At 47.2% G+C, this 26359-nt stretch overlaps 1 protein-coding gene across 7 annotated transcripts in view; it reads left to right on the top strand.

The window, feature by feature from the left end:
- Positions 1-26359, top strand: part of OTOF (otoferlin) — a 1702209-nt gene that overhangs the window by 906885 nt on the left and 768965 nt on the right. For all 7 annotated transcript variants that reach the window (XM_069605607.1, XM_069605606.1, XM_069605604.1 and 4 more), the window contains exon 5: positions 22574-22791. In XM_069605607.1, coding sequence (XP_069461708.1) covers positions 22574-22791 — 218 coding nt within the window. The remainder of the gene's footprint in view (positions 1-22573; positions 22792-26359) is intronic.

Raw genomic sequence — 26359 nt, 5'->3', positions numbered from 1 at the left:
CGTGCGTGGAAAAATGAACCCGCACTACGCTGAGGCACCCAGAAACACAAAAATGAACGTACGCATGTTACACGCAGCCTACAATGACCTCTGAAGGGGTACGCGACACACGGGGCAAGCACAGTTGGTAAATACGTGCGCGACTCACCGTCTGCCTATAAAAAGAGCGTGAAAAATATGCGCGTGTGCACGTTGGCAACACCCCCGCTAAAAGAATAATTGTACGCTGTCTGAGGAGACAGGACAAAAGAAGAAGTGAACACTGTTTGAGGAAACAGGCCCAACTGAAAATCAGAAAAAAGCTGTCAGAGGTAACAGGGAGTACGAACTAGAAACGCTGTGAAGTAAATCGTGTGTGAACCGACAAGAAGTACAGAATTCACCCACTCGCTCTCCACGAAAAGCACATACAAGGAAATGACATCCTACATGTACCTTTTGAACCGGCCCACACGTCCAACGTCACTTCCGCGTATACGCGCTAAGGCCCTATCCTCCAATTACACGAGCTGACACTCGGACGTGCAGTTCTTGGACGTGTAACATGCACCCGGGTTCAGGGAAACGCCTGCGCGCGCACGTCACAGACGCGCTTTCGCGCTAAGGGCCTTTGGTCCAATGAAATCACGTACGCGTGCTGACGCGCTTACGCGCTTACGCACTAAGGGCCTTTCCTCGAATTACACGCTGACGTGCAAGATTTTCACGTGCCAAATCACTCCGCTGGCCACGCGTTCGCACACGGAAGACCACGCTCCTGCCCAGAAGGCCGAATTACTGCCCCCCAGAGCCCCGAGCATGCTCCCACCTGCCATCTGCTGCTGCCTGATTGCCTGCTGCCCACGTGCCCTGCCATTTGCTGCCTGCACGTTAGCCCGGGGTTCTGTTGCTGTGACCACCCCTGCTGGAACCGATCACTCCCGACTGCTATTCCATCGCTCCACAGCCCAGCCCCAGGACCCAGTTGCCCACCCACACCTGCCTCTGGGGTTGCCATGTCGGGCACTACACCATCTGGCACCACTGGCACCCCCCAGCCAGAGAGGCAGAGGACCACCAGCTTCACTGTCACCGAAGTTGGTGTCCTGGTGGAGCAAGTCCTGGGGCAGTATGATGCCCTCTTCGGAAGGTCGGCCGCCGACAAGGAAGGACGGACTCGGATCTGGACGGACATCGTGACTGCCATCAATGCGGAGTGGGTGGCAGTCCGCGACTTCCAACATGTCAAGAAGCACTGGGAGGACTTCAGGTCCAGGACCCTCAACAAGGCCTGGCGCCTCTTGAAAACAGCGGATGCTAAGGGGCGCCGGGGCCACCTGTCGGAACATCAGATGAGGGTCCTGGAACGCATATACCCAGCGCTCCACGTCCAGGTCCTTCAGAGGCAGACCCGTCTGGAGTCGAGCGGTAAGTGTACATGCATACTGATTGGAAGCTGTGCGTGTGGTGGTGTGCCAGTAGTGTGCAGGTTGTACATGTGGTTTTGTAGGGCCATGTATGGATGTGTATGTACAGGGCTGTGAGGCTGACACATGCAAGTCCTTTCATGTGTGAGACACATGGATGGTGTATGTGTGGGTAAGCATGCAGGCCAAATGCAGATGTGTGAACACACGTGATTGGATTACTGTGTATGTAAGTTGGCATGGTTGTGGTGTCACACATGGATGTTGGTTCCAGCTGCATGTATCTGCACCATGTACATGTGTGTGTATTTGACATGGGTGCAACAGTGATGCAACATGGATGCATGTGAGACTGATATGTAGAAGACTGATTGCCAGATGTGACATGGATGCCAATCTCATCACTGCGACAGTTGGCGGAGGTGTACACATGCATGTAATTGTGGTGGCGTGTGTGCATGTCTAGTGCACTCCCTGTGTTTCATGTGATGTCTGGCTCACCCTTGGTTGCTCATGCTGTTGTATGTGTATGGATGGTGCTGGCTGTTGCAATATGGCTGTGGAATAGCTCATGTGTGTGAGTTGCAATGACATGTGTGTTGGGGATTGTGATGCCATGTCTGAGGTTTGACAATGCTACTCTTGTACAACTGTCATGTGTGTATGAGGCCATTGTACAGTGCCCTGATGCCTGTCTCCTATCTCTCCCTGTCTGCAGCGTCAACTGATGAAGAGGGAGGAGAAGGTGCTGTGGAGCACAGCGGCAGGGATCGCACTGCCAGCCGGAGACGCAAGGCCCAGCTCCACTCCCAGGTTGTCATCTCGTCGGGGAGTGAGGAGTCCGGTGCCGCATCCCAGGTCGCAGCTGCCGAGGGGAGGTACAAGAGGCGGAGGTTGGAGTTGGACTCCTCGGCAGCCGAAGGGGCAGCTGAGACCCCACAGGGCCCGACGGAGGAAGATGGCACGGAGTCATCCAGGTTGGTGGGGGGTTTGGTGGAGGAGGAGGCCGTGCAAGGGACAGAGACGGGGTCTGGAGGTGGGGATTCCACTGGTGCTAGTGGTGCAGTGCAGGGGCAGGGACAGGAGGCAGCACAGGCCGCCGCGGAGGTGCCTGTGTGTAATCCTGTCCCGGATTCTGTGACTGCATCATCTTGCACCAGCAGGGATACCTACGTCCAGACCCGTTCTCAGGTAGGGGATTGACTTACACCAACTGGCCTTCCTCTCCCTGCGGATGTGGCTATCTGGCACCGGGTTGAGCCTCTCCTGGGTGGGGTGCCATGCGAGCTGACCTGCAGTTTTTTCATGAGGAGAGTGCATGTCTTCTCGCATGGCTTGTTGACCGCGTTGACCCACTGGGACAGCTCACCAGGGCCGGATTCCTCAGTTTTCTGGACCTTGTTCTGACCCCCTCCTCAACTGAACCCCCTATGCGCCAGTCGTCCTCCGTGCCATCTTCCCACCCATGTGTCACCTGGGTGCCCTGTGCAGCTGCCTCTGACCCTGCGGCCAGGCTAGTGGAGTACACATCCCTGCCACAGTCGGGAGTCGGACGTCCAGCAGGGGTGGCCACCTCAACAACTGCACCCCAGCCGGAGGAGGATGTGCAGGCAGCAAGAGCCAGGGCACGGGCAGAGGCACAGCAGCCGCAGCAACAAGGTGGGAGCCATGATGGCTCGGGGCCTTCGTCATCGGAGGGGCAGGCATCGGCCAGAGGGCAGGAAGTGACTTCCATGTGGCAGCGGTTAGGCCATGCCATAGATGCGGAGCATCAGCGTGCAGAAGAGGCACGGCTCACTATGGTCAGGGCGGAGAACTCCATGCGTAGGGCCCTGAGGCGGGCCGAGTGCCTCGAGGCCATTCGCAGGGACCTGGAGTTCCAGATGTCATCGTCCCTGCGAACCCTTGGGGCCATGGAAGAGGACCGCCTCCGGGACATCGAGCAGAATTTCGATGATGCCCTGGCCCGGGACTTCAACATGTGAGCCGTTGGACTTGCCCGCTGCCCTTGTAAATAGTTAGATAGTGTTAGGTTTCCTTTGGTTTTTTTCTTTATTTTGGTTGCACTTGGACAATGCACCACGTTTCTGTATATAGTTTTTCATTAGGTAGTATTTTTGATAGGTTTCATTTCTTCAGTTGGGATCATGGACCCTGGATTGTTCATCTGTATATAGTTCACTATTGGATTCAACTTTTTTTCTTGGTTTTCCCCATGGAGCAATGGTTTTCACTTTTGTTTTTCCCTTGGATTTGCTTTGTTGGACTGTGACTTTGGACACCTTTCCTGTGGATTATGATTTCTTGTTTTTCATTATTTTACGGACATGCAGCTTTTCTTTTTTTATTACCATTGTTGTTTGTTTGATTTTAATTCCATTCATGTTGCTTTTAATGCATTTTTTTCTTCATACTTCCATGTGTGGTATTATCTCATTGGTTTCATGCATGTCATGATATGGGTTTTCACATTCAGTTGCAACCATTGTGTGTGTGACGGACATGTGTTCATTTACATACTTGCCTTTGGGGTTGTATCATGTAATTGCCTTTTCTATGTGGGTGGATGCAATACTTGGGTGGGTCTTTGGCATGTGGAGGCTGGCCATAAGGGCCATGATTGAGGATCGTCATGACCTGGGGGCAGGGGGACATGAGTGGGGGCCTGCTGGCAGGTGCCCCGCACTGCTGGGGGGTGGGGGTGCAAGGGGACATGAGTGGGACATGAGTGGGGGCCTGCTGGCAGGTGCCCCGCACTGCTGGGGGGTGGGGGTGCAAGGGGACATGAGTGGGACATGAGTTGGGGCCTGCTGGCAGGTGCCCTGCACTGCTGGGGGGTGGGTGTGCAAGGGGACATGAGTGGGACATGAGTGGGGGCCTGCTGGCAGGTGCCCCGCACTGCGTGGGGGTGGGTGTGCAAGGGGACATGAGTGGGACATGAGTGGGGGCCTGCTGGCAGGTGCCCCGCACTGCTGGGGGTGGGGGTGCAAGGGGACATGAGTGGGACATGAGTGGGGGCCTGCTGGCAGGTGCCCCGCACTGCTGGGGGGTGGGGGTGCAAGGGGACATGAGAGGGACATGAGTGGGGGCCTGCTGGCATGTGGCCCGCACTGCTGGGGAGTGGGGGTGCAAGGGGACATGGGTGGGACATGAGTGGGGGCCTGCTGGCAGGTACCCCGCACTGCTGGGGGTGGGGGTACAAGGGGACATGAGTGGGGGCCTGCTGGTAGGTGCACCTCAGTGCTGGGGGGTGGGGGTGCAAGGGGACATGAGTGGGGGCCTGCTGGCAGGTGCCCCGCACTGCTGGGGGGTGGGTGTGCAAGGGGACATGAGTGGGGGCCTGCTGGCAGGTGCCCTGCACTGCTGTGGGGTGGGGGTGCAAGGGGGTAATGAGTTGGTGATCACTAGTGCAAGGTGACATGTGGCTTGGCTGGGGGGGCATGCCCATGGTGGATGGGCTGCCTGCGGGACATGACCAGGGGTTCAGGGTAGTCCCCTGTGGTGTGGTCTGCCTGCAGGGGCCGTGGAGGGTGTAGAGGGAACACCTGGGAGGACCCCCACTGCCAATTCACGTGTAGGACTCCCCTGCACCCCCAAAATACACGTACCCCACTCGCACAGGGCCTATCGCGTGTGAAACTTCCCCACACCCCAGAAATACACATACCCTGCTGAAATCGCGTGTGGAACTTCCCGCGCACCCCAGAAATACACATACCCTGCTGAAATCGCGTGTGGAACTTCCCGCGCACCCCAGTAATACACGTACCCTGCTGAAATCGCTTGTGGAACTTCCCGCGCACCCCTGTAATACACGTACCCTGCTGAAATCGCGTGTAAAACTTCCCCGCACCCCAGAAATACATGTACCCTGCTGAAATCGCAGGTGGAACTTCCCGCGCACCCCTGTAATACACGTACCGTGCTGAAATCGCGTGTTAGACTTCCCCGCACCCCAGAATTACACTAACACTGCTGAAATCGCGTGTAGAACTTCCCTGCACTCCCGAAATACACGTGCCCTGCTGAAATCGCGCGTGGAACTTCCTGCGCACCCCTGTAATACACGTACCCTGCTGAAATCGCATGTTAAACTTCCCCGCACCCCAGAAATACACGTACCCTGCTGAAATCGCGTGTGGAACTTCACGCGCACCCCTGTAATACACGTACCCTGCTGGAATCGCGTGTAGAACTTCCCCGCACCCCCGAAATACACGTACCCCACTGAAATCGCGTGTTTCACTTCCCCGCACACCCGAAATACACGTACCCTGCTGAAATCGCGTGTGGAACTTCACACGCACCCCTGTAATACACGTACCCTGCTGGAATTGCGTGTAAAACTTCCCCGCACCCCAGAAATACATGTACCCTGCTGAAATCGCGTGTGGAACTTCCTGCACACCCCTGTAATACACGTACCCTGCTGAAGTCGCGTGTGGAACTTCCCCGCACCCCAGAAATACACGTACCCTGCTGAAATCACGTGTGGAACTTCCCGCGCACCCCTGTAATACACGTACCCTGCTGAAATTGCGTGTAAAACTTCCCCGCACCCCAGAAATACACGTACCCTGCTGAAATCGCGTGTGGAACTTCCTGCGCACCCCTGTAATGCACGTACCCTGCTGAAATCGCGTGTAAAACTTCCCCGCACCCCAGAAATACACATACCCTGCTGAAATCGCGTGTGGAACTTCCCATGCACCCCTGTAATACACGTAACCTGCTGAAATTGCGTGTAAAACTTCCCCGCACCCCAGGAATACACGTACCCTGCTGAAATCGCGTGTGGAACTTACCGCGCACCCCAGTAATACATGTGCCCCGCTCGGCGTTTGCTGTTTGCCAGCCCTGTATACTGGTCCAGGGTTAGCGCAGCCCTTTGCGATGAATTGGGAATTTTGATGGCTTTTCCTTGCACGAGGGCGTTCTTGGGGGCGTAACTGGCGCTACTGCAGGGTCGCTGCGCCACTCTGCGCCACGGCTGGTTTTGGAGGGTAAAATCCATGAATACGCTGTGCGCGGATATCGATTTTAGCGCACGCGGCTGGCGCAGACATTCGCACGCGCACACTGTGCGCCAGCCGTGTGCGCCACTTTTGTGCGAAATTCTATGAATTACCCTGAAAGTCTGCTCAGTCTGCTGTCTGTTGCCTTCCAGAATCAAGGCAGGCCTTTCCTGGCTTGATAGGGAGCTAGTAGCTTCTGATAATGTGCCCTTGTGTGAATACCACATTTTCCTTGTCACCTTTGGGAAACACCTGGCATTCTGAGTCCAGCCACCAATCCTCCTATGCTGGGTTGATTTCCTCCATGCCCAGTATCTGGCATCCATAGGATGTCAGACTTGGCTCTCACCTTCTCCGACTTGGTCTCCGACTCTGTGTCTTCCTTCTTTGTTGTTCCTTCTTTCGGAGAAACGAGATAAGGCTGATCACTCCATGTCGCCACTGTGCCAACCCAGAAGAAAACTTAGAGGTACGGGGGCCTCTCGGAGAGCTGGGACTCAAAGGGAAAAAAACCCTCTCTTAAAGAGGGAAAAACCCTGGCACCTGACAAGGTGTAACGTTCCTTGCAGAAGATGGTTCTTTGCAGCAGTAGATGGTCTAAACTCAGTAGAGTGAGTGCAATCGGACTCTGGCAGCGTGGAGTAAACAGCAGGAACAGTGTAGAGTGTGTGTCAGTGTGAGCGTAAGCACAGGGAAACCATGGGCAGAGAAGGAAGGCTTAACAGGGAGCTGAAAGGAAGGGATGTCGAACGCTGCAGGAGAGTATCGGTTCGAACCCAGTGTGAATCGCAAGGAACAGAGAGCAGAAAAGCCAAGAGGGGGAACGAGAGAGGAATTCAGAATGGGGCGAAGGTTGAGCCAAGGTAGCACAAAACAAATAGCGTACCGCAACTACGAGGGTAGTTACAACGCGTTGCTCATCTCTGCTTCCGGGTTATTAGTGACAGTGATCAGGCAAACGTGATGACGCACGTGCAGGGCTGCGAACAGCGACCATCTTGGATCAGGCTTTCCAGCCCCAACATTGCTATAATGACCTTTGCTTATGCAATTGCCACAGCGGCTGTATCCGTCGAGAATTGCGCAGGGATTTCACATGGGATCTGGGGCTGCAGCATTGGAACAAATCACTTGGGCATGGCCTAGCCTTTTGCAGGTGTTGTGTTTAATGGACAGCCCATCTGGTCGCGTGGGGACAGTTTTCTTGGCTTCTGGCATTGCAGTCCATGTAGCAGCGGTCACTGGTGGTTTCCTGAGCTAGGTCCAGTCACCATTATCTTGCACTCTACAGGCGTGCAGAGGTTTGGATGGGCATGTCCAGGGTCAGCTGGTGGATTTGTTGAGCTGGGCAGTACTTGACAGCCCCATACTTTTCCCATGCCAATATGGCCGCAATCACCGAGCTTCATATCACCAGGTCCCGCCCACGTAGGGTCTTTCCCTCTCTGGGAAAAGGGGAAAGGTCGCTCTGACCAAGATAACTCCTCTATGCCCACGCTCCGTCCTTATTTTAGCAATGGTGAGGGCCGTGGGATTTCGCTCAAGGCTTCCACATTCACTTGTATTATGAAGTCACAGCAGGTAAACTGAACTTGGTAAGGGAACACGTATGAGCATTACAGAAGGCACAGCCGGCCGGTCCAGTACATGGTTTATAAATACGCCGCATTCCGGATTCTTTGTGTAGTCTCCATGGCAACATCACTGGTGAACGTTCTGCAGAAGCGGTTTCCCTGGCCCAGGACCAAACACCAGCGCTTGAAAACACTGAATGCATTCTGTGACTGTGGAAAGCAGACTGGGGGAGGCTTTTCGGTGACAAAACATGTTTCAAGGGGCATCAGTCTTTTGTCAATGCCACATTGTTGTCTGTCAACAAACGGATGCGCACAGAAAGAGTTAGCAAAGGACAAAACAATTGGCTGTAAGCAAAGGCTACTAAAGGTTGTCTGAATATGCAAAAATGAAAACTGTGTTGTTATTCCTGGGCACACCACAGAGTAAAATCCAGTGGTGAATGAATGTGTCTCGTGCTCAATCGACCGTTCGCTCTTTAGCTATCAAGGAATTAACGAGACAGTAGGGTTACAAAAGAAAAGGTCTACCAGGAAGCGGCAATTACGAGAACAACGATAAAGAAAACAAGAGATAAAGACGTGCACAAATGCAGACTAAATAAAAATGTAGGTTATTTGGAGAGGGGGAGGATTGCTAGTGATTTAAAGGCCCCAAGCCCTCACCCCCATTACAAGACACAGAGCTGGTGAAAGTGGTCAGCAGATGGTGCAGCAGTTGACCCTGGAATGGATGAGGGGCACACCATTGGCAAAGGGCTTCTAGAGGTTAGGCAAAATGGGGAGTAGTGGATGGGGGGGTGCAGAAGCTCGATAGTTGAAAAGAAGTATCGAACACTCCTTTTCATTTTTGTAAAACTTGGGGTTACACCCTAAGAAACAAGGGTAATCCAGACGTGAACCCCTTCCTTGCTCACTGTGCCTTAGAGAGGCTCAGCTTCACCTCACTGAAGAGGCCCAACAAAGCAGAAACACGTGTCTGGGGTTGCTGATGGTACTCTGGCCCAGAGGAGAATTGCCTGGCATTTTGGAGCTGGACGGCCTTGTGGGTGGGACTGGGGCTGATATGCAAATGGGTGTTTCTCCCCTGTGAAGGGTATTAAGCACGTTATAAATAACCAAGTATAATTATAATCTAAGTTACCTACACATTTTACAATTATTTTACCCAACCAAAAATCTAAAATGTTTTTATTTTCTTTGACAGTTTTAATAATATATTCATTTAGAAGGGGTATTAGCACTTTATTTTACCCACAAATGGAGATGTTTACCATGTCTGTGTGGAAGGATAGCTCAGGGGCATCCTACTTATCTTGAAAGCAAGACAATGTTGAGCAGCAGGGTTCAAACCCCTGTGCCATGCTTATAGGCTGGACTCTGGCATGAAGCATGATATAAAAACCAAAATTCATTTGATTTTTAAAGGCTTTTAAAATAATTGAGCACCCCAAACAATGTTCCTAAACAAAAACAAAAATAACTCCACCTACGAACAGTGCTATGAAGCTACAGACGGTGACAGAATGGGTTCTATGTGATATTTCCATTATGTGATATTGTTGGTCGTCTACCAAGAAAACTGATTTATTTAGACAGATTTTATGCGGCACGCAAAAAAAGGAAATATCACAACCCTTTGCCCACCAAACCTGCTGGTGGGATGTCTGTAAAATCAGAGGGGGGGTTAATCCCCAAACCTTCCTCCACAGCTGCCCCTGCCCACCTCCCCACCCAAACATACACCTACCCTAAGCACAGAAACCCACAACACACACGCAGACATAAACACACACAAACACCTGTTCTCTCGCGATGGGTCTTCTTGGTCCTGACGTGCCTGTCAGCCCCTGCCCACACTCATGTGTGGCAGCGGCAGGAAAGTATTATGATTTAGAAAGGCACATCTGTGCGGTCACAGAGCAGTCTCTCTAAATCAATCTTTTTTTTCCAATCAAAATAAAACCACCTTTTCACATAATACCACAGAATGTGCTGTGCATTACATTTCTTTCGTATCATTACCTATCTTCTGTGTCACAACGTTTGTATTTGTTTACTGCCCCCACCACCTTCGGAAATTTGCATATTGACACACCTCCCCTTTTGCCACGTTATGCCTTTGCCACTTGCGTGTTAGGCAGCCTGTGTCAGGCGGTTATTCCCCATTTTAGCATAACCATTATTCATTTTTGAAGAGGACCCTCCTTGCAGTAAGTGCCTCCTGGGAAGGAAGGTATTTCACTCTGATTATATCTGGCTAAAATGTATTAAAAATGGAATTGTGTTACTAATATTGGAGGTGTGAAATTCTAAAGAGAAGAAACTGAAACAGATTCAGTATCTTTTGGCTAAAGCCGGTAAACATTGGCACAGAAAAAGACACAAACACGTGTGAGGTGCTGCATAATGAGTTGGTACCTTAGTGATGTCCTAGAGGGATTAAAGGGGATTTTCTTAACTTCCTCTCTCATTACAGAAGAAGGCATAGAAGGGAATTGCAGATGCAGACCTGGGATTTAACAGAAATATAGGATCAAAAGGCGTACATCCGCGGTATCTCCCAAACCTACTTTCCCTCACGGTATCCCCTCTCTTCATATTGCTCTAACTGTACCCTTAATATTCTATCCTTCATAGCTATCCAGATATTTTGGACTATGGGCCTCATTATGAGGTGGGCCGAATGGGTTTACCGGCACCGGTAATGGTGTTGGTGCCGGTAAACCCATTCCGCCCTATAACGAGGTTCCCTTGCGGGAACCGCACAGAACCTCTGGTCAGACCAGACGTCCTTAGCGGGTCCCTCAAGGGGACCCAGGAGCTAATAACGGGCCCGTTATTAGCTCCATCCCCATTCCCATTGAGCCGCATTAGGGCTCAATGGGAATGGGGATTGGTTTTGTGAATGAGGAATTACCGGGTCCTCCAAGGTTAGAATGACCCGGTAATTCCTCATTCACAGAACCCGGAGCTGGAACCCGGTATGGAGGCAGCCATGCCCTTGTTAAGGGCAAGGCTGCCTCCATACTCGTAATGAGGCCCTATGTCTGCCATGATCCCTACCCCTGACTTTGATGGTTAGGGCTGATGGGAATCGTAGTCCAAAAATGCCTGTAATTGCATTCATATTATTGTAGCCTATTCCCAAACCACCTGTTGTACAACGCTCAGTTGCTGAGCTCTAGGGTTGCACCACATGCAGCCCATTGCTGGCATGCATACATACCACTACATACATACATTATTCAGCACATTAAGAACTTTCACATTTTTGGTCAGATGGAACCGACCTCTCCTGACATTTCAAAATGTCAAGCAACAGCGACATTCTGATAATGTCCTAAAGTTGCATTTAGCCACGATGACGACCGATTGGTCAAAACAAAAGAATACTGATTCTGTCCTTTTATTCTGGCCGCAATATCAATAGATGAATAATAACTTGTCAAACGGGCCTGCTTTTTTATACTAAATAGGAATGTGGCGATTTCAATAGTTTGATCATTAACAGTGAAAAGGAGTGTGGGAGCCCCGATTCTTGATTAATTTGTAAAACTTGAGGTTTCACCCTGAGAAGGCCAGGGTAATCCAGACTTGGACCCCTTGCTCACTGTGCCTTAGAGAGGCTCAGCTTCACCTCACTGAAGAGGTGCAACAAGGCCGAAACACGTGTCTGGGGTTGCTGATGGTACTCTGGCTCAGAGGAGATTTGCCTAGCATTTCGGTGTTGGACTGCCCTGGTGGTTGAGAACAGATTGATATACAAATGGATATTTCTCCTCTGTGGAGGGTGCAGCGATCTAAAACGTGGTTGCAGAACCTCCCTGAGTGGAAGAAATTCCATAGAACAGGGTATTTGACCCATGTGTGTTGTCAATAGAGGGGCTCCAACATCTTTGCTTAATTTGATCATTAACAGTGGTACTGTTTTTGAAATAATAAAGTTCGAGAAGGCACATGGTTGGAGATGAGCCATATGCTTTTGTCAGTGTATGCAGTTTTATTCATTTATTATTCATTCTTTATTATTTATTTATGTATTATTTATTTGTTTCTCCTTTGCTCCGCACTATCCACTTCTCCCCCTTCCATGCACTTTTCCCCTCCCCCTCTCCCATGCACTTGCACGTTCTCAATGTCACTGGGCCTAGTAAGATAGTTGTTTTGTTCTCCCCTGTTCCCCTCCCTTGCCTTGTCGCGCTCTGAAACACCTGTGTACGAACATGATAGAAATAAAATATCAATTCAATTCAATTCATTTGACCTCACTAAAGCTTTGGCAGTGTGGTAAAAAAAAGTGGGAGCAATTCCGTGATTGCCTCTTTTACTTGTGGCAATGGAATTATTGCCCCTTTTACCACACCTCTGAATTCCAGGTTTTGGCTTTTAAGTGAAGGATTTACCTCCAGTAAGATGGTGGAGGTAAATTTGACATTTTAAGCTCACAAAGAGGCAGATTTGCCACACCACAATTACAAGTTACAACAAATCCGAAAAAGACTCATGCATTCCCTTTAGGGATTTACACCACTCGCAATCCAGTGGTAATTCCACCAGACCGAGTGGCAGAGGAATTACCACAAAATGACTGCCAAACTCCTAACAATACCATACCCACGTGTCTCCACTGGCCAAGTTGTGAATCTGAAGCTGCTAAGCCCACCTTTGGGGAACCCATGTTTTTCAAAATGGTGGACCCATCTTTGCACCAAGAATGCTCTAACTTTGGATAACTCAATCAGCGCTAAATTTGTGTATTTACCCTGCCCTGTGAAATATAATTACACCTCCCTGGCTCAGATTGGCAATGCAGTAACTGATATATGATAACTGACACCTCAAACTACGACATGATAGTTCAGCAAGTTAAGCCCTCCCCTCAGCCTATAGCCACCTTTTTGATGCCTGGAAGTTATGTCTCTGCTCTTCATGCTTTGGAGAGGTTAACACATTGAGTACCAATTACATCTAGTAATTCTAGAGCCCGGTGTTCATTATTAACCTTCCATTAGCCAATCAGAGAGTGTCAGTGTGAAGACTGTCATCCAAACATTCTGTAGTAAAAGTACCCCATCAAACACAATAAAATTTGACTTTGCCTTCAAAACCCGGCTTCAACATTGTTGTGATTCAGTTTCTTTTAACCTTAGAAAAGTTGTCATACTTATTTCAAGTTAACACAGTGCAATTCAATAACATGGTGATGTAACCAGATTCTAACTGGAATGTATTGATGTGTTTATTCTAATCAGAATGTTTGTGTAGGTTTTCTTTTGTATGAAAAAGCAGTTGGAGCCTGCCTCTTGAGGAGGGCGCCTGCTGTGTGTTATGTTCTGCTTTACTGTAAATAAATCTTCAACCGATCGTGCGTCCGGCTCTTGACTTAACATTGGCGACGAGGCTAGGGCACCTTGAGGACCCGCTCGTGTTTGGTTCGCCTTCGTTTGTTCCCGCATTGCTGGTCCAGGTGTTCCGACGTCTCCCTCCTCCGACACAGCAGGCGAGAGGCAGGCGGAGGGAGCGGCTGATCCGGCGGAGTGTCCGCGTGAGTACTATGCCGCGGGTCCTGTTTTCTGCATTTGGGTGATTTTTGGAGGGTCACTGCAACGGCCCACCGCGGCCTGACTCGAGGCCTTCTCGCTCACGAAAGCTCGCGCTGGTGCGGCGCGCACCTCGGCGTGAGCAACAAAAAGAGTTCGCTACGTGAGCTGATTAATTAACACGCCCACCTCACTGCGTGTCAACTCGCCAGCCCTCATTGTTGCGTCACGCCCAATAGACTGCTGCTATTGGCTGGAACTAAGGCATTGTCTACTCCGGATCTCCCGTGTGACTCTCTGTATGGTGTGGAACTTCGCCAAAGCCCATTGTCTTCCACGGAAGAACCCAAATTCTGCATGTCACTGCTAAAACAAAGGGAATACAAGCAGTTTTGAAAGCAGTCCAAAGGGATCTGTAAAAGTGAAAGTGAAAAAAAAAAAGTACTGTTCGTTGTTCGCACTGGTCATTTCAATTTTCTTTACTTCATTTGCTTGTGGCTCCACAGCCAACCACACACATCCCAGCCTCCGGATTCTATTTTGTGTATAGAGTGTTCTGTTGCCAGGACAAAACATGACCTCTATTCCACCTCCTCTTCCTTTTGTCAGCGAACCGGGCCGTCCTGTCATCCCAAGGGATCGGTGGAAAGATGTATTTGAGAACTATTTGGTGGCCATGGGTGGGGACAGATTTCCCGCTGCACGGAAGAAAGCTCTCCTTCTTCATAATCTCGGCACTGAAGGGCGCAGAATTTATGATGGACTTCCTAGAAATCGAGACCTTGGAGCTGGCGATATGGATGAATACTCATTTGCCCTTAAACAACTTCGGGACCACTTTGAGCCAAAGAAGAATGTCAGTTTCGAGCGGCATAAGTTCTTTCAGAGAGTTCAAGAGAAATCAGAATCTGTGGAATCATATGTTGCTTGCCTCAGATCACTAAGTTATACGTGTGAGTTTGAGCAATTAGCAGATTCTCTCATCAGGGACCAACTGGTCAGATGCACAAATAATCCAAGAATTCAGGAGAAGCTACTCGCAAAAGATATGGTCCTTCAAGAGGCAATTGAAATGGCGAGAAGCATTGAACAAACCTCTGAGTACGTCAAGGAACTCAAGATTGACAAATCAAATTCTGATCAGGTTTCGGTGTGTGTGGTAGATCAAAAGAGGAGGGGTAATTCCTCTACGATAAGGAGAGGAGTTTGGAATGCAAAAGGCATGTGTTCTCGTTGTGGCAGCTCCAGACATGGAATGAATTTTCCCTCATGCCCTGCCAAGTATGCAGACTGTTTCAGATGTAAAAGCAAGGGTCATTTTGCAAATGTTTGCAAGAATAAATCAATCAACTGTGTGGAACCCAAAATGTTGAATCATGAGGAGGATGACATCAAGGCAGGATACCATGTTCATCAAACTTCTGCCATACAAGAGATGACCCCTAAACATGTGTTTCAGATTTCAGAATTGTCCACTAACACAAAAGGCTCTGTGGACACGTTCTGAATTGATGTTGTTGAACTCTCAATGAAGGTGGACTCTTGTTCACCATGGTCTATCATATCCAGAGACACATTGAGAAATATCCTAAAACAGGATGATGCTGTTATTCGTCCCACCAGTATTAGAGTATGTGGATATGCAAATTCTGATATAGATATAGTCCGCCAATTCTCTGCAGGAGTGTGCTACAAGGGTAGGAACTGTCAAGCCACATTCCTTGTGGCAGAAAAGGGAGCTTTGTTACTGGGTTGGGAGGAACAGAAGAAATTGGGTATAATAGTACAAGCTAGTGCATCTGTTCCAGTTTCAATTGCCGAAGTGGGGGATTTCTGGACGAAGGAATTTCCTGAAGTGTTTTCTGAGGCACTTGGCAAACTCAAAGACTTTGAGCATCACATTAGATTGAAAAATAATGCTCAACCTGTTGTGCATAAGGTTCGCCAGGTGCCATTGAAGATGAAGGCGCAACTTAAACAAGAACTTGACAGTCTGATGGTCAAAGGGGTTATTGAACCGGTAGTAGCTACAGAATGGCTGTCCCCCATCGTTCTTGTTACTAAAGCCAATGGCAAAATGAGGTTGTGTGTTGACTTACGCAGTCTTAATAGGAACATTGTAGTTGAAAGACATCCCTTGCCGAATATTTCGGAAATTCTGTCAACACTGGGGGAGCCTAAACTGTTTTCCATTATTGATCTTTCTTCGGCATACCATCAGGTTCCGTTGTCTGAGGAGTGTCAACAGTTAACTGCATTTATTACTCCGGAAGGTGTTTTTATGTATGAACGTATGCCCTTTGGTTTGGCCTCAGCGGCATCTGTCTTTCAAAGAGTGATGGAAACAGTACTTAAAGGCCTTAGCAACGTAACTGTATTTCAGGATGACATTCTTATTTTTGCCAGGAACGGTGTTGAACATGACAATGCTTTAAGATCTGTTTTAAATAGACTTAAGGATGCTGGCCTAACTGTACAAAGAGAAAAATGCAGAGTTGCCATGACAGAAGTAGATTATTTGGGGCACAAGATTTCTTGCAAGGGCATTTCGCCCAGAAAGTCCTTGGTGGACAGCATTGTGAGTGCTCCCCAACCCCTTGATAAGGAACAATTGCGATCTTTCATGGGGTTGGCGGAATATTATCACAAATTTGTTGATGGGTTCTCTAATATTTCGTCTCCCTTGAGAGATTTATTGAAGAAAGGTTCCAGATATGTGTGGTCGGATGAATGCCAGAAAGCCTTTGAGAAAATTAAAGAGGGCATAGTTGAAGCACCTTCTTTGGGTGGGTTCGTATCTGGAAGGAGAACTGTGCTTGCTGTGGATGCGAGCATGTTAGGGCTTGGGGCCGCCCTTTTTCAGTATGAAGGGAGCATTGAACATATCATAGCTTTTGCCTCCCGGCCACTGATGGGGGCGGAGAACAACTACTCCGTGGTGGAGAGAGAAGCTTTAGCTGTGTCGTGGGCAGTAGGCCATTTCAAATTTTTCCTATGGGGCCAATCGTTCACTGTAAAAACTGATCACAAACCTTTGGTTCAGTTGTTGGGCAGTGCCGACTGGACTAAGGGTTCGCCCAGGATATCACGGTGGATGATTGATTTATTGGCATACGATTTCAGGATGGTGTATGTTCCTGGTGGTGAAAATGTAATTGCTGATTGTCTTTCCAGACTACCCATTCAGGCCAGAGATTTCAAGAATGTGAATGTGGAGTCTACGGTCAGTATTTGTGAAATGGTGCACAATGCAATAAGTAAAGAGGAATGGGGGTCTGCTGACAATCTGGATGAGGTATTGGGCCAAGTCAAAGTCTGGGTCAAAACAGGTTGGCCCAGAAAGGATCTGGTGGAGAGGAAGTTTGATGCGTTTCTAAATGTCAAAGAGGAATTGAATTTGTCGGAGGACGGGTCTCAACTCAGAAAGGGGATGAGGATTATACCTCCATATGAAATTACATCCAAGCTAGTGGACATAGCTCACCAGGGCCATCTGGGGATGGGGGCACCAAAAGACTCATAAGGCAATCTTTTTGGTGGCCAGGGATAGATAGTGAAGTGGAGAGATGTGTCAGGAATTGCAAGGAATGTGAAAAGAGTGATAAAAGTAAAGTTGTCAGAGATACCCCGTTAAGGCCGGTTAGTGTCCCAGCAGAACCTTGGAGGAAGTTAGCAGTGGATTTGATGGGACCCATTCAGGAATTAGGTGAAGATTTCAAATACATCATTGTCCTAGTAGATTATCACTCAAAATGGGTTGAGTGGAAACCTATAAGGGAGGCAACTACTTCACAAATGATCACTTTCTTTGAGGAAGTGTTTTACAGGGAGGGGTTTCCCTCGGAGCTCATCTCAGACAATGGGGTCCAATTTTGTTCGGACAGAATGGTGGAATTTTTTAATAGATATGGTATCAAACATTACAGGACAGCATTGTACCAACCCAGAGCGAATGGCTTAGTTGAAAGAATGAATAGGTTTATTAAGGGTGGAATACAGTTGGCCATGGCATCGGGATTGAAGTGGCAGAAGGTCCTTAGGGAGATGGTCTGGAGCTACTGTGTAACCCCACACTCTGTTACTGGTATTTCACTTTTTTCATCTCTCAAGGGTAGACACCCTGGGACAAGGCTGTGTCCAGGTTGGCTGAACCTAGCGAAGAGTGTACATATTGACAGAGGAAAAGTTATGGATCTAGTTAGGGAGACTCAGAATGAGTACAAAGTTCGTTTTGATGCGAAAAAGTGTGTTGGAGGAATGATTTGGTTTGTTGGGGACTGGGCTTACATCAAAAATCCTAGACTCTCTTCTAAATGCATTACTAGTAAATTTATTGGTCCCAAGAGAATTGCAGCCATAAGGGGGAATGTTGTTATAATGGAGGGTGGTGAATGTTGGGCAATGTCTAGACTTGCCAAAAGCAACAAGGTTGCTAGTGAAGAAAGTGAGGAGCGGGACCAGAATTTGTCTTATGAGGAAGAAGCTCCAGTGCCTGGATCTAATGCAGATAGAGTAGTGAATTTTGAGTGTGACCGCAATATTAACACAGATAGTGGTTTGAGAGCAAACAGAGTCAGGAACAGACCAGCTAAGTTTAATGATTATTACTTGGGTTAAATGCTTCTGATTTAAAGGAAGGAGATGTGTTGTGATTCAGTTTCCTTTAACCTTAGAAAAGTTGTCATACTTATTTCAAGTTAACACAGTGCAATTCAATAACATGGTGATGTAACCAGATTCTAACTGGAATGTATTGATGTGTTTATTCTAATCAGAATGTTTGTGTAGGTTTTCTTTTGTATGAAAAAGCAGTTGGAGCCTGCCTCTTGAGGAGGGCGCCTGCTGTGTGTTATGTTCTGCTTTACTGTAAATAAATCTTCAACCGATCGTGCGGCTCTTGACTTAACAAACATCTCCAGGGATAACACATAAACAAGTGGAGAAATACATATACTTGTTTAAAAATAAAACGAATGGTTATTTAACATTTGTGATGTCATCTTTGATGTCCTGGGTTTTAGTCTTAGTAGTGCACAATGGTGGCGCGAGTTATGGTTGCTTAGCTTACCATAACTGGTGAATTTCAGAGGTTTTTCAGTTTTACTTGTAACATTACGCCCCTTTAACAAAGTTTTTAATTGAATTTAATAGGTTTTTATTAGTGCAACTTTACCATAACGTCCCTTTAACAAAGTTTTTTCATTGAATTTCATAGGTTTTTATTAGTGCAACTTAATCATAATGCCCTTTTAACAATGTTTTATAGTGTATTTTATAGGTTTTTATTAGTGCAAGTTAACTATAATGTCCCTTTAACAACATTTTTTCAGTGAATTGCATGGGTTATTACCAGTGCATGCTCTTTCCCTACTACTTACTAATATCATTCTCACCCCAATATAGAAACATTTGTGTCCAATTTACATAGTTTCCCCTTAAAACTCTGCCATTTCCCACCTTGTAGCATAATTTTTAAGACTTCTGTACACTTTTTGCCAATTTTTACACTGTTTTTGCATTCGTCGACATCCACGAACATCTGACGTCATCGCAGAGCTTCCGGACAGTGCCATGTGACAATGCGCTTGTGCGTGGCATGATGACGTGTCCACGAATGCATTCGCACTTCGTGATCGGGTCTGTGCTTCGAGAACAGTTTCGAACTGCATTTTCTACTGATCTAGGAACTTTCAAGCCCAAAATGTACCCTTGCAAAGGTCCTACACCTATTCCCACTCATTATCCATTAACAATCTAATACAAAGCACATACTTGGAATAATATTAGCAAAACTGCTATTCATCTTGAAAATGGCATCAGCTATTGCCATCCCTCGTCTCCAAGAGCTACCACCACCAGCAGCTGGAGGACCTACACAACAAAGAAAGTGCATTAATTCCAAAGACAAAGGACCAAGAAGATGAGGTAGAGGAAGTGCCTACCTCTAGCACCCAGATAGAATCATGGGTGGGGCAGTTCTATACCACTGTTGGGAATGTACCAAAGGCTAAAGCTACAAAAGTGAAATGCACTGAGTGCAACTTTGTACTCAGTCTCAGACTACCTGGATAGTACTCCTATGGGACCACATCAATGTGCCGCCACATCAAATCCAACCACCGCAATGCTCTCAGAAAGGCTGTTCCTTTCTTAGCAAGTGGTAGGCTGTCTTCCTCCACCTCATCTTCCTCAACCAATACTGTAAGCACACAGCCTACTTCTGTGGGACACAAAATCCCACCAGCTGCTTTGCAAGCAATAAAAGAGGCTGGTGATCCATATCTTTCGAAGACAACAGTCCTGTGTATGTACTGCAACACACCACTCTGCAGGGGGAAGCAATTTTGAAGTGCTTTTGAAGCTGTAATCAAGGAGCATGAGAAACACTGTCCCATACCTTAGAAGTAACACACGCGCAACATCTTCCCCTGTCCACCTGCCCCTCCATATTAGTGCTTGATTCCCTCCCCACCTTACGTTCTAACCTCTCCTACAAAAAATAAAATTCATATAAAAACAACAAAAGAAAGGTTCCTTTAGGAACCACCTTTCACAGTTTAAAAAGAGAACTAAAAAAAACATCTTATATAGACTCCATCTACTTTACATTTCTCAGTAAAGTACATAGACTCAATAAGATTTTCCAACATTTCCATTAGCATTTTCTGTTATGCTAATGAGAATAATGTGGCATTCATCCCCCCGTTCCAGGGACTGCAACGGGGGATAACGGCCTGGCAGCCCAAGTTATCGGCCCAAGCAAAGTGTGTCTGTGTGCTCCCTGATGCCTGCAGGCTTTGGTGCGTTATAAATAAATAAATAATGAATCCCCCATTCCAGCCCTGCAATGGGGGATGAAGGCCATTAGCACCCCTGGTTCCCAAAGTGGGAACACAGAGTGCTAAAAAAAAGGATTTTACTTCCTGCATCGGGACACCTTTCGTGTCCCGGTGTAGCAAGAAAAATCCTTTTCCAAGATGACCACCATGAAAAGGGAAGGGGCCAGCCCCGTGCAGAGCTCCTCTTCCCTTTCCATGACAGCCTGCAGAAGGCGAAGAGAGAACCCTATGACCATATTACCACAAGCACATTTTTTCCCCTTTCAAACCTATCCCACTTTCTAATAACTTTACCACATAGCCGGTCCCAGTTGGAGATGGCCACTTTAACACCATTTGTCGTCCCTCACGGTCATGGCCAGTAGCCAGATTGCCCACGTCATGACAGTATCCCATGACCCGGACAATCTGACCACTGCCCATGACCACAGACTATACACTCAGTCACCAACGGTATATCACTATTTTTTTGTACCTACATTATGACACTAGTCAAAAAATAAAACACGGGCACATTTGCAAAACCATGCTTTAAGATCCTTGCCAATGCTCCTTACACAAGTTTACTTGCAATCTGCCCATGTTTTATTTTTCCAAACGTGTCAAAATGTATGAACATACAATAATCATATAACTTAGTCCCCACTTGACAAAATCCAGTCTGATTTTACACACATTCAAGGTTGGGTCTATAATCTTTCTGAAAACCTTTGTCTACATTCGTCAAATGACAACAAAATTATAAGCCATCTAAAACTGTTGAGACCCCCCGCCTCTAATGTATTCCCCAAACTTTACAAAAACATTTATATCTAGATTTAAAATCATTTTGCAAACCTTTGTGCAGATTCATTAAATGGCACCACATTTTTAAGCCTTCACAATATTTTGGGACCCCTCCCTCCAATTTTGTTCCCTCTTGACAAAACAGTGCCACACTTTCCAACACCATCAGAATCAGGTCTAAAATGAAATTTCAAAATTTCATGCAGTTTCATTGAGTGGCGTCAAAGTTATAAGCCACCCAAAAGCTGCTTTTCACCAACCCTGTAATGCAAAAATAGACATAGATGTCGCAGAACATCTGAAGTGTTTGCGAACATCACAGGACTGTACCCGAACAACCGGACTGTTCGCGGACTTTGGGGGTGAAAAACACCTGTTTTATGGCTTCTAGCGGTAATATCCCATCCAATCCTCATCACCCCTCACCTCCCCAGAGATTGTTTGATAAGTTTGACAAGAGCAATATTGTGTTTTTTAATTATGTTCTTACTGCGATGTTGGCGGACACCGGCCGCTGTCCACGAAATTCCAGAAATCTGACGCGCTTCCTGCTTTTCACCATCCAATCAGTGGGCTTGTCTGATGTCCGCAGACACCACATCGCCCTCTAGGCCAATCGGATGCCCGTCAGTATACCGACCAGAGAAATGGGTTCGCGGACCGTACCCAGACATTACAAATTTTTTGGACCTGCTTTTAGCCCATTTGAAAGACAAATACTGGATGGATTTATACCAAATCTACAAAAGCACGCTTTCAGGACCAAGCCACCGTCACCACCCCTGCCGCACATTTGGTGAAAATCCATCCAACGGTTTTGGCCGTAAATATGGGACCCCCCCTATAACTTTGCTCCACCTTGATGTAACCTCACCAAACTTGCTGAAGAAATTCAGATGGGGTCATATACTTTTATTCCAAAGTTTGGTAAGGATTTGTCCAGGTGGAGCAAAGTTATACACGGCCAAAAAGTGCTCTTCATATGAGTTGAGCAATTTAACCATAACTACAGGGCTGCTACCGCGCACCAAAGAGAATGCTTACGAAAAAAAGACTGCTATTTAGAATGTCTTTTTTTACCAGTCTAACACCTTTTTGGCCAACTCTAATCGTCACAGTACCATTTCTCAGTGCCTTCTTGGTTGCTGCTGCTTTGTAGGGCTCTGCATTAAGATGGCACCCGCACTGTGGCAATACTGCCTTTGGCTTAAATGAAAGAATGCTTAACAGGAAACCAAAGATCCATTTCTTAGGGATCAGGCAGGTCTATCAAAATAAAGCAAAGTAAATGATTTGCACATTGTAGCAAATATACGAATATTGCCCCTTGCTTTGATCTCAAGAATGCTGCTTTAAGAGCATGATCCATGTGACAATTACCTAAAAGTCTTTCTGTTTGCTTATTTTCAGACCAGTGTCACCATTGAGCTGAGATACCAGACCATGGATGGTACTGTGGGGGCCTGGAACGACGGCGAGTTTCTGGAGAGCCCGCTCCAGCGATCTGATATTGAAGGCGGCTACCACTTTGAGACTGACAGTCTGCTGTCCGGACACAGCCAGGGTTCAGCCGTCTCCCCTGGTAGATCCCACCAAAGCCTGCAGTCCGGAGAAAGGAACTTCAGGAGGTAAATATGTGTTCCTTTATTTAAAAAAAATAAACAAAGATTTGGAAAATATATATCTCGTCTGGAAAATATTGTCCTTTGATACTAAAGACCTGGATCACCTACCCTCCTGTATTTATCTTCTTAGAATAAAAGGTGATATTGATTAGGGGTGGTGAAAATGTCCCTGTTACATCTCAAAGAGTGGGAATGTGGGGTGCTGGGATTCTGCCTCGCTTTCGCCCATCTATCGGCAATACATTGCCCAGAACGCGAAGCCATTCCCCGATAACAACAGGAGCACAAGCAGCGGAACGACATTGGTCAAAGCGTTCAATGTCTTAGCGGATCAGATGGCCAGAAGCAGAGAATCTTCTGTAAAATCAGATTGTCCAAAACGGCGTCAGAAATAAATGTTGGAATGCAGCTCTCTTCTTTTTGGGGGTTGAAGAGGAATCTCGAAGGATTCCGCTGCATTCTACCTATGAACGGAACCTTTCATCCGCACCTGGCAGGGACGCGTAAGGGGTATGCCGGAGTCCTCATCTCCTGACCGTGCATGATATTAATGCAGTGATCAAAAAGGAACATGTCAGGACACTCGGGACATCTACTTGATAATCTACCATTCATTAATAAACAGTAAGTAACCCACAAGAACATTTTCAGAACGGTAATTTCAAGGAAGCATTTCTTCCTAGAAGTGTCCTTGCTCCTCAAGTTTCACATTAATCATTGGGAGGATATACGTCCCGGGAATGTCCTAGGGTATCACCCAAAAAAAACGAATGCCAAAATGGCGAGATGGAAATTCGTTTTTTTGGCCGAATCTTTGCGAAACGTTCACACATTTTTATTAAAAATTAGATGAGGTTGGGGTAAGGGTATAACCTAAGGTAGGGGGAAGTGTGAGAGTGTGCGGGGGAGTCTCCCCCCGCATTATGTTTAAAAAAAAGTGCAACCAGCCAAAAATAATGATGGTAATTCGACCAAAAAAGCTTTTCCACCTCAAAATTTGTTTGCGAATTGTTCACGTACAGCCTGTCCTAGGTCATAGATCAGGATGTCACTGAGCTTCGACAGGCAAGTGTTGCTTTAAGTCAGTAAGCTCTTGAAGATGAACAGAGTTGGCAAAAGGGGGGGGGTTAAAATGGGTTACTGATTATGAGTAGAGTGGAACAGGTTAATGGTGGATATCAGGTTGCTAAGGTTATGGCGGATCACAGAATGAATGGCGGGAACTTATGAATTTCTATTCTAAATGTATAAATGGGACATTATATTTGTGAGTTCCTCAATCTTTCAGGATGTTAGTGGGACCCCACAAGCTATAGGATATCCTGAGCCCCTGGGTCTCATAGGCTTGTGTCAGGCTCTTCTCTCCCTGCAACATGCACCCGTTCCTTAGTCTGATGTGCCTGTATCTTAGTCTGATGCGCCTGTTCATTAGTCTGATGAGCACATTCCTTAGTCTGACGCTCCCATTGCTTAGTCTGATGCAGCCATTTCTTAGTCTGACATGCCCGTTCCTTAGTCTGACACTCCTGTTCCTTAGTCTGATGCGCCTATTTCTTAGTCTGACATGCCCGTTCCTTAGTCGAATGCACCCATTCCTTAGTTTGATGCGTCCGTTCCTTAGTCTGATGCGCCCGTTCCTTAGACTCACGTCTGCCTCTTCTCTCCCTGCTCGAGGAACCTGATGCGCCCGTTCCTTAGTCTCGCGTCAGCTTCTCAGCCATGTCTGGATCCTTAGGGTCGCGTCAGCCTCTCACCCCTGCGTGGTTCCAGGGGTCGGTGTGAGACTACATCAGCCTCAGCAGCTTCTTCGGCTCTCTCAGGAAGTCGGCTTGGGTGTGTGAGACTCCAGCAGTTGCAAGTGCTTCTCCTGTCCTCCGGAATGCGAGAGAGCTCTGCGACTCTAGCAGCGTATACAGCGTGTCCGTCTCTCAGGGGCTAGGGTAGGTGGAGCTCCAGCAGCAGGGTGCTGAGTAGGTGTGAGACCCCCGGTCACTTCTTCATCCTTAAATATGACACAATGAAATCCCTGGTGTAATTATTTTAGATTGAAATCCCGGTGTATAAAGGTAGAAATATAGTATTCATATGTTTAGGTGCGGGGGAGAAAACCAGTCCTGGCACATGGGCTGACAATAATGACAAAAGAAATCAAGTTCCCAATAGTAGGGAACTACTCCCATCCCATGCACACTTTATTTTGCACTGTTTTTATATAGCGCTACGAACCCTCAGGCATCTGAGCGCTGCTTATTATTGTGGTGCTCATTTATCAACCTCTGAAGGATGAAAGGCTGAGTTTGGTCCTGCAGGGATTCGAACCTGCACTGGCAGGCTCTTCACGGATGTCAAAGCAAGCGATGCACTCACTGTGCTATCTGAACAGCTATGCTCATTGGGTCGCACTAACAAACACATGTTTTTTGAATTCACATCTCTTTTGAGCATATGTTGTCTGAACTTTATTGAAAAACTGTTGTAATATATAGATACACACAAATAGCCGTATATATATTAGTAACTAGTTTATTTCATTACATGCTAAGTGTAGGTGAACAGGCCCCACCGACTGAGGAGATGTGTAGTATTCATTTTCCTTTCATCACGAGGCTCCGCGTGAGTTTTCCTCGTGATGGAAGGAGGAATGGAATGGGTGACTAGCACGTAGAATGTGCTAGTCACCCATTCCATTCATCCTTCCATCACGAGGAAAACTCACGCGGAGCCTCGTTTGTCAACTTCCGGATCATTTTCACTTTCATCATCTGTTTCCGAATTCTTTGTGAGCCGCGTCAGACAGTCCGCAGCACGATTTTTCACTCCTGGTACATATCGTACCGTACAGTTGTATTCCTGCAAAAGTACAACCCATCTTTTGATCCTGTTAGATACATTGTCCAAACCTTTATTCATAATGACATGTATCAACGGCTTGTGGTCAGTACGAATCTCCACTTCCACTCCCCAAATGAAATTTCTGAACTTTTCCGTCGCCCATTTGATGGCCAATATTTCCTTTTCTATTGCAGCGTATGATTTTTCAGCACCTTTTAACAATCTCGATGCAAATGCAATGAGAACCTCTTTCCCATCAATTTCTTGGGTAAGCACTCTCTATATCAAAAAATGAGTGGGAAGAAGCAGAGAAACAAGATAATAATATGAATAAATTGAAACAAATTATACAAAACAACGAAAGTTTAAGGAAGGTTAAATTTGAAGAATCTGGTCTCGTCGAATACTGGAGAGTTGCAGATGAACTCAATATAGTTAATGACAGGATCATGAGAGGAGATCGTATCATTCCACCTGAGAGCCTACGACAAAGAATCATCGATTTAGGTCACAAAGGCCATCAAGGGATAGTGAAGACTAAACAAAGAATACATGATGACTTTTGGTGGCCGGGATGTGACCTGCAAATAGAAAGAACCATCAGAGAATGTATCCTTTGTAATCAGAGTGACAGAGTATGTGTGAGTGTGAGGTACCCGATGGTAATAACAAACATTCCAAGAAAAGTATGGGATGAGATTGGTATGGATATCTTGGGGCCCATTTATTGTGATGGTAA

This window comes from Ambystoma mexicanum, chromosome 4p (assembly GCF_040938575.1).
Source record: "Ambystoma mexicanum isolate Mex_15411 chromosome 4p, UKY_AmexF1_1, whole genome shotgun sequence".
NCBI classification, from domain to species: Eukaryota; Metazoa; Chordata; class Amphibia; order Caudata; family Ambystomatidae; genus Ambystoma; species Ambystoma mexicanum.
Note: the sequence above shows the minus strand (reverse complement) of the source record. Positions and strands in the feature narration are given on the sequence as shown.